The 12,500-nt window shown below is 40.3% G+C and overlaps 1 protein-coding gene across 1 annotated transcript in view; it reads right to left on the bottom strand.

The window, feature by feature from the left end:
• Window positions 1-7,459: 7,459 nt before the first annotated feature.
• LOC147622231 (CBL-interacting protein kinase 23-like) overlaps window positions 7,460-12,500 on the bottom strand; it is a 5,619-nt gene continuing 578 nt past the window's right edge. Inside the window, exons 1-14 of the mRNA XM_086823340.1 lie at window positions 12,111-12,500; window positions 10,534-10,596; window positions 10,191-10,262; window positions 9,974-10,081; window positions 9,795-9,875; window positions 9,647-9,700; window positions 9,428-9,553; window positions 9,157-9,246; window positions 8,923-9,048; window positions 8,557-8,676; window positions 8,346-8,459; window positions 8,142-8,198; window positions 7,957-8,031; window positions 7,460-7,869 (exon numbers count right to left, since the gene is read on the bottom strand). The exon at window positions 12,111-12,500 is cut by the window's right edge and continues 578 nt beyond it. Of these exons, the coding sequence (XP_086679466.1) occupies window positions 7,798-7,869; window positions 7,957-8,031; window positions 8,142-8,198; window positions 8,346-8,459; window positions 8,557-8,676; window positions 8,923-9,048; window positions 9,157-9,246; window positions 9,428-9,553; window positions 9,647-9,700; window positions 9,795-9,875; window positions 9,974-10,081; window positions 10,191-10,262; window positions 10,534-10,596; window positions 12,111-12,290 (1,338 nt within the window). The 5' untranslated portion in view covers window positions 12,291-12,500 and the 3' untranslated portion in view covers window positions 7,460-7,797. The remainder of the gene's footprint in view (window positions 7,870-7,956; window positions 8,032-8,141; window positions 8,199-8,345; window positions 8,460-8,556; window positions 8,677-8,922; window positions 9,049-9,156; window positions 9,247-9,427; window positions 9,554-9,646; window positions 9,701-9,794; window positions 9,876-9,973; window positions 10,082-10,190; window positions 10,263-10,533; window positions 10,597-12,110) is intronic.

The following is a 12,500-nucleotide window of genomic DNA, read 5'->3' as shown; positions in this document are numbered from 1 at the left end:
CCTACAAATACAAATAGAAAAAGCACGACAAGTGGCCAAAAGGGTGCAACAAATACAAATAGAAGAAGCCATAATCTCTAGATTAAGCCCACCTTATCCAAACTTTCCTCTATGGGAAAAATTTCTTGAGCTCACCATTTCTCATTGCCTTCACCATTGACCACCAAAACTTGGGGGCATCTCAAGCACATCAAGGCGTATGTATGCCCCAAAAATGCATGCTAATGAGTGTGTGTGAGTGATTTGAGGTGAGAGGAGGGAGTAGTGTCCATAGTGCAATGTGACAGGTAAATGGTAAGCTACCCATGGTGATGTTGAGCTTGGAGACCTCAAGGGTTACAAGCTTGGCCATTGGAAATATCCCCACGACATGTTGAGGTGGGTAGAGTTGAATGGTAAGATACTTATAGTGGTGTTGATCTTGGAGACCTCAAGGGTTATGAGCTTCGCCATCAGAAAAATCCCCATGACATGTTGAGGTGAGTGGTTCTCTCGAAGCATCTCTTAGCCTTAACATTTTTGGCATTGTTTATCGGGGAGAAATCCCTTAGCTTTATCATTTGTTTTTCTCTAATCTATGGTTTATCCATTTCTCACACTCTTGAATAGTGTAGTGCCATGAACAAGAGTGGGATTTGATAGAGATTTGTATGAAAATCATATGATTTTTGCTTTCCTTTTGCTCTCTTTTATGTGTTAACATAAAGCTTAGATGTTTAACTTTTACATGATAACTAGGTTTTTTTGTTGTATTTGATTGAATAAACATGTAAGCATTCATACTAGGCATCTTAATCAATAAAAGTTTTATAAAAAATAAAATAGAATTATTTATTTTTGCTAATTTTCACTAATACACTAGTTTTTTGATTAGTGAATTCAAGATAAAAATCACAAAAAATTAGAGTTTATAAGGTGGATTGGGATTTATTGAACCCATATTCATGAACTTCATACTTAGGAGAACCACATTGGATAATTTGTTCAAGTAAAGACATCAAAACCCTCCCAAAATTTGAATTTTGAATTTCTTACAAAATCACATTTTTGAGCAAAAACATGCATAATCACAGTCATGATTACACCGTGATCACGCCGTGATTATCTTCCTGAGATTCTTGCCATAATTTTTGGGATTACGAGGCTAAAAATAGAAAAATCTTATCTTGATTGGCCTCATTCTACACCAGCACGACATACGAATAAATTATGATGTATGAGCGACGTGATTTTGCAGTCATGGTATACAAGTGGTGATGTGATTTGTAGAGTCACAGTATACAACTAGAATCATGGTGTACGAGCGACATGATTTTACAGACGGTAAAAAATTATGTTATCGATGATGACCAAATTCATGGTGTGTACAAGTAAACCTGCAGAATCACGGTCGTGAAAAATTAAACCTGCAAAATCACGGAGCAAGGACAAGGTCAAAAGAAGGTATAGGAGTCCAAAACAGTAAAAGGGAATGGGGAGAAGCTTTTGAGAAGCTAGGAGCGTGCACTTTAGCTCAAGAATCCCAACCTGTTTGAAAGCTTCCAGAGGCACTGCTATTTTCAAAAGTCCAATTTTGGTAATCTAAGGGTCCAAACTGATTTCCCCAATGAGTGCTACACTTCTGAATTACTTGTACCCAAATCTAGATTTCTTGTAAATGTGTGTTCTATAAAATATTAATGCAATTTTAAGTTTGAACTCTGTCCTCTGGAGGTATCTCAAAGTCATTACGTAACTTTGAGATTAAGGGATCCCATATGCTAGAAACCTAAGAGAAAGGGGAGCTCCTTAGCCAAGAGACTTGTAAGAACAAGGTCACAAGAAAGAATGGCTAGTCTAGGAGGTCAAAGCTTACCCCTACACATGCAGATGCCTAATTTAGACCTTGAAAGCAACCTTGGGCATCCATTGTGACCTATGCCACACATTGAGGCCTCACACTCCTTAGGGATTTCATACCTGCTTTGGATTAACACTGTACACATGAGTGCTCCACTAGGTTTCACCAAACTTGTAGTAAACCCCAATTTTTATAATCTCAAGTCCCTTTTTAGAACACTAATTCCGACCAGATCTCAACCCTCTTTATCCTTTAGTGAACAAACTCTCCCCATGCTAAGAGCTCTAGGAAGGGGGTGGCACAAGGGTTGTCACACATAGTGGACCTTTCTAAGCCATCTAAATATACTTAGTGGAAATTTCCAAGCTTATGAATAAGTTTGATGGGAGTGGAGATCCTTTTCAATATCTCCAAATGCTTGACATAGGTTGTGAAGCTTTTGGAAATCTTGACTATCCCACAAAGGTGCACACCTTAAATTTGTGCTTAGAAGGCAGATTAAGATAGTGGTTTCAAAATTTAAGGCCAAAGATAAAGATCAATTTTAGAACGCTAAAAGAGGACTTTATTACGGGTTCTTGAGGCAAGGCCATTGGTGGTGTACATCGGTGGTGTACATCACGTGAACTTTACTTAATTGAGTGGATGAAACCATATGGGATTTTATCATTTTTGATAAAAACTCTAGATTCATGATGTGAACCATGTGAAAAATTGAATGACACTCAATTAAAATGATGTTTTATGATGGTGATAAAGAAAAATGGTTGGCACAATTTGATCCGTGTATCAAATCTTGAGATCTTTGACCAATGTTGCAAAGAGGCTATCCGATTAGATGATGACATGTTGGATGATGATCTAGATGTGGGGAATCCCTCAACCAAACAAGGGGTTGTAAACATATTGATTTCGGAGCTCACCACTCAACATCTTTACAATGCTTTGATGGGCTAACCCCTTAAAATGTAAGATTTGTGTATTAGACTATGTGCTAGAAGCACATTTTATCCTAGGAAGGGGTTGGGGCTACCTGATGCAAGCCATGATGAACTTCATTAGTCGAACATGTGCCATGAAGATTTCTAACAAAGAAGTGGTGCTATTCTATGACAAGGATGAAATAACACTCAATGCTTTTTACGACCTTGTTCGAAAAACGGTGATTTTAGCCTCTACATCAGAAAGCACTCTTGATGAAGACCCACCTTCTTCATCGAAGATTTTTTTTGATGGTCTCTCTAAATTAGTCATATCCCCAAATAAAGAACCAGTTCTAAATCTACATATTCGAAGTCCTCAAACTGCAAATCTCCATGAAGTGACCATTTCATTTATCTAAGGCTCAGAGGAAATACCACATCTTTTGAAGGAAGAGCCGCCTAGGTTACAACCCCATTGTGTCTCAAGACCTCTTCTACAAGTGTTACCAAGAAAGCAGTAAGATCTCAACTACAAAACCTCATCCACAATAGCCATTTCTAGAAACAGTTCCATTGATGGTGGCATCAATGGTCAAACTCATGTTTAACAAAGAACCCAAGGATGAAAATTCTTCTACAAGAAAAAATCCTTGATCAACATCATTGACAAAAGAAAATGCTTATAGCAGTAAGGGATCCTTATCATCAATCACCCCTCTATTTCCATCTCTACAACGCTTGACCATAACAACCAAGGCTATCATTCTAGCCGACAAAGGAAAAGTTATCATCGTGACCTCGTCAATGACCACCCTTCTTGCCAAAGTCCCAGAATCTGTAATAGCACATGAGATTGAATCCACAATTGGATCTCATAAAATTCAAGACAGCCTCAACATCGACAGCCCCTCGTTTCTTGAAGATTCTTTGCCTAGCTCATTCAAACAGATGGTCACGAAATCATCGCCTTCCACTGAGACATCAATAGATCCAAGGGATTGAACAATACCCTTGATCTTCATCGCATACTCATTGATGGACATTCTTCTTCTCCAATGTATACAACTTCTGTTTTAGTTGTAACTTGCCTTTATATTTGTCTAGAATATCTTCAACCAAGTTTTGCCATGCAACCGCTAGAGTGTTAAAATTCTATATGTGCCCTATCATAATGTCTATCACACTGATTGAAACCCAACACATAACATTCCTTACACCTAGGTTCCAATCTTTGAATGCTTGTTGGTTTTCTTCAAGTAATTCCGAAGGCTCCTCATTGTCAACAGTCCCACAATCCTTTTCCCATTAGGAAATTAGTCATTCTGAACTTCCACTCACTTACAATTTGGTTGATGCTGTTAGACATATTTGCTCAACAACTAGAAATCTGCAAGTAGAAAATTTATGTATGTAACCTACAACACAACAATATCTACCGTAACTCTTGTAGTGGTACTTCTGTACAATCTATATGTCACAACACGTGACCAGAGTACACATCTACACCTACAATTAGCAATACATGTGCAATTGTTGTATACACACCCGAAATGCACTACTGCACTATAATAACCAAGCTTTGGACAGAGAGAGTTCCAAACCAAAACTTCCCAAAAGTGCCCGATAAAACCTTGCAGTGGTCAAATGGAGGCCAAAACACACCCAAAACGCAAATCTGGTTGCAAAATTTCAATAGAAAGTATCACGCAATACAAGTATGTTTGCACCTATGAAGACAGCTTCTCAATCAGAGATGTGTAACTTTGAGAGCTACCCAAGGCAGTGTCGTACCAAAAAAAGAATGGAAATATGTAGCCCAGGGGGCGTGTAGTCATAGACCCAACCACATGTCCAAGAGATAAAAATATAAAGAGAGAGAGGGGAGAGAGAAAAGGGAATGGGGATCTTGCACAGTACACCACATTGAGCAGGGAATAGGCCCCACCCCCTTTCAAGAATTTATTCAGGAACAATCCACGGGCACACTAGCCAAGATCAATACAATCAATGAATACAAAATAAACAAATATGCCGATTAGGACATCCAAGTTGATGTCGATGTCGATGTCGATGCACAAGATCTCTGATGTCGAGCACACCACACGGGGATGACCCACAAGTATCTCTCACCGGGCTAGTACCAGATCCAATATCCAAATCCAAGTCCAAGTCCAAGTCCAAGTCTAAATCCCAATCCAAAATCCAAGCTCCACGTCTAAGCTCTGTGTTCCATGTTCATGTCCAAGCTTCATGCCCAAGCTCTATGTTCGAAGTTCTTCATGTCTATGCTCAAGTTCAAGCTTCCATGTCCAAGCTTCATGTTCCATGTCCAAGCTCTAAAACTCGCTCATCCCATGAATAATCTCCACAATTCCTATAACCTTGTCGATGATGAAAACCCTAGAGAAGCTCTTTATTGCAAGAAAATTGATATAAAACATGTTTTACTGGTTTTCGCTTAAAGTCATGATACTCTTCTGATGACCCTGGTTCCCATCCTGAAGTCCTGCATCGGTCTTATAGTTGTTCCCTTCATTAGGCCCTTGGTCTCCCTCTGCTCTTGACATGGCTCTATCACCCCAAGAAAGTTTCTTCAAGAGAAATCCTGCTCTAATACCACCGTAAGCCCAGCGGGGCGTACAGTGACAGACTCAACCACGTGGTGTCCAAGAGATAAAAATATAAAGAGAGAGAGGGGAGAGAGAAAAGGGAATGGGGATCTTGCACAATACACCACATTAAGCGGGGAACAGGTCCCACCCCCTTTTAGGAATTTATTCAGGAACAATCCACAGGTACACTGACCAGGATCAATACAATCAATGAAATCAAAACAAACAAATATACCGATGTAGAACATCCAAGTCAATGTCGATGTCGACACACACAAGATCTCTGATGTCGAGCACACCCACAGGGATGACCCACAAGTATCTCTCACCGGGCTAATACCAGATCCAATATCCAAATCCAATGGATCCTAAGTCCAATGAATCCAAATCCAAGTCCAAGTCTAAAATCCAAGCTCCATGTCTAAGCTCTGTGTTCCATGTTCATGCCCAAGCTCTATGTCCAAGTTCTTCATGTCTATGCTCAAGTTCAAGCTTCCATGTCCAAGCTCTAAATCCACTCGCTTATCCCATGATTAATCTCCACAATTCCTATAACCTTGTTGATGATGAAAACCCTAGAGAAGCTCTTCCTGGCAAGAAAACTGATATAAAACTTGTTTTAATGGTTTTCGGACGATAAAAACCTCCAAAAAGCAGTTTTTAGGGATTTTTAAGCAGTTTTAAGTTTTTTGGAATTTTTTGTTCGTACAACTGTACGGATCCATATAGTCGCACGAAAAGATGGTGATGTGGCATTGCATTTACTAGAGACGCTCTGAAATCAATGGGTAGCAATGAAAAACTTCATGATTTGGTCCATAGATGATGATGATGAAGATAATCTCTATGCTTGAACGAAGATAGCAACGCGATGAAGAGGTTCTTCTTCAACTTGATGCTTAAGAGAGACTCATGCTTCTTTTATACTTGGAGAAGTCTTGCTTTTTGTCAAAAAGTAATGCTTTTGCTTTGCTTTTGTCTTTTTATTAAATATTATTAATAATAGCCAAAGTTCTTGATTTATGCTTTTACGGCTTCAGGACCTTGCTTTTTGGCCCTAGAGTTGCTTTTTGAGAAAGCGGCTTGTAGCTTTTTGGTCCGACTTAGTCTCCTCTTTTCAATGGTACCCTTGGCTTGTGGTCAACCCTATTTGACTTTTTGCTTTTTCTTGCTTTTAAACCAAGAATGGTTCTTTTTCTTAATCAATTCTTATGGACCCTGTTTCCATGTCTTCTTCCACCTGCCTGGTGTCTGGAAATGGATTTCATTATGTGAAATAGAGCTAGGAGGACCAAATAGCTAAAAAGAGATGATGCTTTTACTTGTGTATTGCTTCCTTTGCCTTTGTAGCTTCCTTTGCTTTTGCCACTCAGCTCCTTAGCCTAAACCGCTCAGATACCATGAAAAGATTTGGAGAGGAGAGAGAGCTTGAGCTCTTGCAAGTGCACACACATATATTCGCACAACAATGGATAAGACAAACACAGAGATGGAAGGCTAAATTCTTCTCTCTCATGATGTTCACAAAAGATAAATGAAAACCAACGTAAGTACTAGCGTACTATGTACAAACGGTCCATAATGTGCCCACACTAAGTAAGTGAGCTCGCAAGATAAGTATAAGTATGCCATAACTTGGTTGGACTAGGTAGGCGTAGAATCACTGGCGAAGGTCATGGCCATTTGCTAGTTGATGGCACAATTCTTCCTCTTCCACAATAGAGTTGGCATTCCCAAGGAGTGAGGCTATGCATTGCAATAGGACAACGTAGCCCTACATAACGAAAGCTCAACCAATTGTGCCCACTGGAGCACATCGAAAGCTATTACACTCCACAGGCCATGCATTGCAACAGTCCTTACATAACAAAAGCTCAAGCAATTGGCACCACTGGAGCACATCAACGACTACTTCACTCCACAAAGATGCTTGGATTGAGCAAGGGTTGATTAGCATCCAACACTACAATGGTCTGCTACTACTCTCTAATAGCACATCTCTAATAATACACCACATCATGGCTGTTCACAAAAACATGTGAAAGGCATTGCCATTGGAGCAAAGATTCAGTAACAACGTCTCGTACATATTGAAGGTTTCATTATTAAGCACTTTTCATTAAGACATGTTTTTTGAGTGAATGTTCAGCTACAACTGCAAATCTGTAATTTTGCAGCTTTCTCTCCTGGGTGTGAAGCAATTGTTACCACCTTTTTCCTTGCGGAAGTAGGGTGTAGAAAATGTGGTATCCAAACAGAGCAAAATTGCAATTTGCCCTGATATGTTGGCATTCAAAGTAAGTGTCTCCCTACATGGATCCACCTGCCAATCTATGGATTTGAAGTAAATGTGTCCCTTTCAGTTGAAAACATCCTAGTCTTTCTGTTGCATGCCACGCATCCCCAACAGCACTAAAACCCATCAAGCGGCAACATCAACTTCTTCTGTCGTCCACACTATGTCCTTCAGTCCTGTTGAAAAATTCTGATAAAACTGCACAAACAAAGACCTAGTAAACCCCATTTACTCAAAAACCTTGGCTTTTTACTGTGTGTAAAAGACAAAGAAGCCTTTACTCACCTTGTGATACTCCAAGGTGTCACCGCCTGCTTTCCGCACCTCTACCAGAAATAGGGAGGGGGCAACTTCAAAAACCTGTTTCGAGCAATGCAGAAGAGTTACCTTTAGAACTTGATTGGAAGACCAGCTTGCAGAATTTTGAAATAACATTTACAATGGCAACATGAAGCACTGATAAAATATACCTCAGTCGCAACAGATAAATGTCCCTTTCTGCCCGTCTCGGCACCTTGCAACTTCATCTAATGAACCCCCCCAAAAAAAACAATGCCAGTTCAAAGCTATGGGAGATTTGCATCCCAGAAATCTCTTTAAATATGAAACTTGCATCAGTGTGCAGACGGAGGGCAGACAAGCAAGGTGATTGCACAAGGTGGAGAAAAGTTTACCTTGTAGTCACGCTTTTGCACATTGAAGCCAAGAGGCTTTGCCGTTTCTTCCATCTTCGATATGATCTCCAGAGCCGGAAGTTTTGATGCAAACCGACTCTCCACCTTCACCTCCTACAGGTATCACAAGACAAACCATGTTAACATGAGATCATGCCCAGGTTGCAGCTGGCTGGCAAGGAGAAAAGACGGTGAACTTGCTTGCACATACCTCTTTCTTTTCAAACAAGCCTGAGAGATTAAGCCCCTTATTCAGGGATATGAGCTCGAAAGCATTGAGCAATGTAGGTTTGGGATTCTTGGGCTCTCTCTCTTCGGTGACAAGCTGATCCTGAGGATGAAGAAAACAACATTTCCAAAAAAACTTCATCTGAACACAATGCACTAGCATAGCCATAACATCTATGACTTCACAAACACACCAACATTTACAAGCCCACACATCCCCACACATCCCTACCCACTGGCACAGACAAATGAGATCTTCTTGTGTTCACATGTCGACACATCCCTACCCACTACACGGACAAATAAAATCTCTCCAAATGCAAACACAAACCATGCAGGAGGTGCTTACATTAGACTCATTACTGAAAACGGCATCCACATCATCAAGCTTGATGTCTTGGAAGAACACGTGCTTCTCTGGTTTATAGCCCTTCTTGAACCATGAGTCCTGAAGGATTTGAGGGACATTTATCCGCTGGAATCGGTACAAAAAGCATGTTCACAAGAGTGGTTGATATGGCCAAAAATAGATTTTTGCAAAATGAACATAGTAGCATTTCATGAGGTGGGGAATGTCACATACGTGCTTGGGATTTGGTGTCAATATCCTCATGATCAACTTTTTGACTCCTGGAGAAAACCATGCCGGGAAGGAGAAGTCTGCTTTGTAGATCTGTGGCCACACCACCAGCAACATGCAGAATCAGGTGTAAAATAAAATTGTACTTGTGTAAACATTTTGGTATAGCTCATCTTTGGAATACATGAAAACTGCCATACTTCCACCCATGATTGCACTCCCATGTGCCTCTTTAATGTGTGTTTGTGCAGTAATAGACATCATCAACAAGTACCTTCTTGTACAAATTCATAAGGTTTGTGTCGTTAAATGGCAAGTATCCTGCCATAAGAACAAACAAGATGACTCCACATGACCACAGGTCTGCCTTTGCACCATCATACCCCCTGTCGACTATAACCTGTTCACGGCAAGACAAACATTGTTTCAACATGGTGATCAAAAAGCTAGACAAGAGAAATTACAAGTCAATCTTCTGGTGGTGAGGTAATACCTCAGGAGCAACATAGTTAGGAGTACCACAGGTAGTATGAAGGAGCCCATCTTCCTGCAATGAAGAATCACCAACATAATTAAATATGAGGAAGGAACCATGCCTTTCTGCTGGATTGAAAGGATACATGAGGAGACAAGATACTCACTCTAAACTGCTGTGGCAATGCACTGAGACCAAAATCGGAAATTTTCAAGTTTCCACGTGAGTCCAGAAGTAGATTTTCTGGCTGCACAGATCACAAAGTGGCGTTAATAAAACAAGATATGCCAATGAACTGAACACAGCTCTGAAACCATTGTAAAGTAGCATTAACTGATGTTCTACCTTGAGATCTCTATGATAAACACCCCGGCTGTGGCAGTAATCCACTGCGTTGATTAGCTGTTGGAAGTATTTCCTAGCCTCATCTTCCTTCAACTTTCCCTGGCGGGCCTGCTCGGGAACCATCATGTATACAGTCCAATCAGCAACGAGGTTTTGTCCCAAAACTTCACACAAACCCAACTGAGCAAAGGCAATCTGTGAATTTTTGGACACTTACAATTTTATTGAAAAGTTCACCCCCAGTCACGTACTCCAGAACGAAGTAAATCTTTGTTTTGCTAGCCATAACCTGAGTCAAAAAGAGAGAGTAGGCTAAGCAGACCAGCCAATCCTCAATATAAACCTCGAAATTTGAAATTGGTATTAACCCATTTCACATCCTATTACAAAGTGCCTAGATGTATTGCACTTGCACATGTAAACTGTGTTATAAAAAAGTTTGATTTGAGGTAGTGCTCTTTTGGGGACTTCCAAGTGATTGACGCTTTAACTAAGTAGTGAGTTGGGCTGCGAGTCTGGGCCGTGTCTCAGTCCCAGTGTGGCTGATCCGCATTGCTCACCTCGTATAGTTCTACAATATTAGGGTGCTTCACCAATTTCATTGTAGAGATTTCCCGTTTGATCTGCAAAACAAGGGAGAAGGCATCCAGTTAGAACGCTAAAGCACAGTGTGCATCCTAAAACACACAAAAAATCAAGTGGTAGATACAAAAATGGAACACCCAGGTGCCCAGCCCCCTAAAATGCATAAGCCCAAGTGTGCGTGCACGAGCGCAGACACACACAAACATCATCGATAAAAAATCCCCACATTTCTTCTGGCAAAACCCTTCAAATTTTGCAAAAAAGGGCAAACATCTCTACAAAAATACACAAAACTTCAATTATAAAGTAAGGAAAGAAGACAAGCAGGAAAAGAAGACCATAAAAAATCTTTATAATGGACAAAGGTAGTATGAAGAGAAGAGGCCTTCAAAACCTCCAAAAAAAAAAAAAAAACTTTATTATCTCCACAAAACAAAAATTGAAAAAACCTTAGGAAGACCAAATTCTCAGAAACAAAGCCCACAACAAAAGCCTTGAAATGAGTTAGGAATAGTTTACGAAGGATGAAGCGGTAAGAGGATATAACATGAGGGTTATACAAGACAACACTCACACAAAGTAGGATCTTTCTCGGCACAAAACTTTAAAACTCAAATTGCACAATAACAAAGATAGAGAAGAATATTGTATCACTGAAGTGATACAATAGATGGCAAAGCCCCCACACCCGTGTGCTCCTATGAAGGGAGCTTCGATGGCTGATCTAGAACTACTAAGATGAAGGTTATATGCTAGGGAGTAAACTCGATGAACTATGTGAAGAAGGGGCTAGTCATGTATCTACATAGGCATGTATACATGAGACGGCTTATGACATAACCACACACTGCGGTCGCCGATGCCACCGTCTGCGGTGTAGACTCAGCCATCCAGGCTCCTCATCTTGGGCCCCATTCGGGCCATGCAATGTCAAGGCAGGGTCTCCAAGGGTAAAGCCTACTGTGTGGACTATTATGAGATATCGGTCGAGTGTAGCATGTAGCCTATTTGGCAGTGTGCCAAATCTGAACCAAGACGTTCTAAACCATTTGGCCTCCTAGGTCACCTTCCTATGTGAATAAAGGGATGCTGAGCGCCCAGGCTGCTCAACCATGGCTACTCTTCATAAGAGGGGCCATACAAACATGAGTAGCCGGTGCTTGGACAATACAATACAAGCGTGGAGCATTGATATAAAGGAAAACGGCTTCAAAAACCTCAAAAAGGACAACCAGTTTGAAGGTACATGGTTTATGAAAGAAAGTACAACCAAAAAATAATCAGGAAAAAAAACAGTAGTACTTGAATATATTCACATTAATAGTTCTTTGCTCTTGGACACATTATAGATAATCCTTTACTTTTTCACTAAAAAGGAACTAAAATAAATAGATTAATACCACAATAATCCCTTAATTTTCACACATTAAGGATAGTCTAATTAACTTCTCAAAAGAAGGAATATTTGTTTTATGTTCACAAAATGTAAACTATAACAATAATCCTTTACAACAGGGCTTTAATTTTCACAAATTATCAACTAGGTAGATACCTGCTCAACCATCTTGTCCTTGAAAATTTTCTCCTTCTCCAAGATCTTGATGGCAACCTGGTTGCCTGTCTGCAGGTTTTTGGCATGCTTCACTTTGGCAAAGTTCCCAGATCCCAGTGTACGGCCAAGCTCGTACTTTCCCACCCTGGTCCTCAGATTAGAGCTGCTTTTATCACTCATTTGCTATACGCCCCTCTGTAATTATCACAGAGAGGCTTAAGATTAAGAAAGGCCTTTGAACCTTCTTAACCACAGGCCTTTAATCCGAAACTAGACTATATAATCTCTGCAGAGGCTTTGCGATTCAAAGAAGAAAAAAGTGGGGAAAAAAACCCCAACGAATTGAGGGCTTTCTTCTGTTAATGTTTCAACCCAAGACTAGGCTATAAG

The sequence above is a fragment of the Cibotium barometz genome, chromosome 29 (genome assembly GCF_041138505.1).
Source record: "Cibotium barometz isolate CiBa-2024 chromosome 29, ASM4113850v1, whole genome shotgun sequence".
NCBI classification, from domain to species: Eukaryota; Viridiplantae; Streptophyta; class Polypodiopsida; order Cyatheales; family Cibotiaceae; genus Cibotium; species Cibotium barometz.
This window is presented reverse-complemented; position numbering and strand designations above follow the sequence as displayed.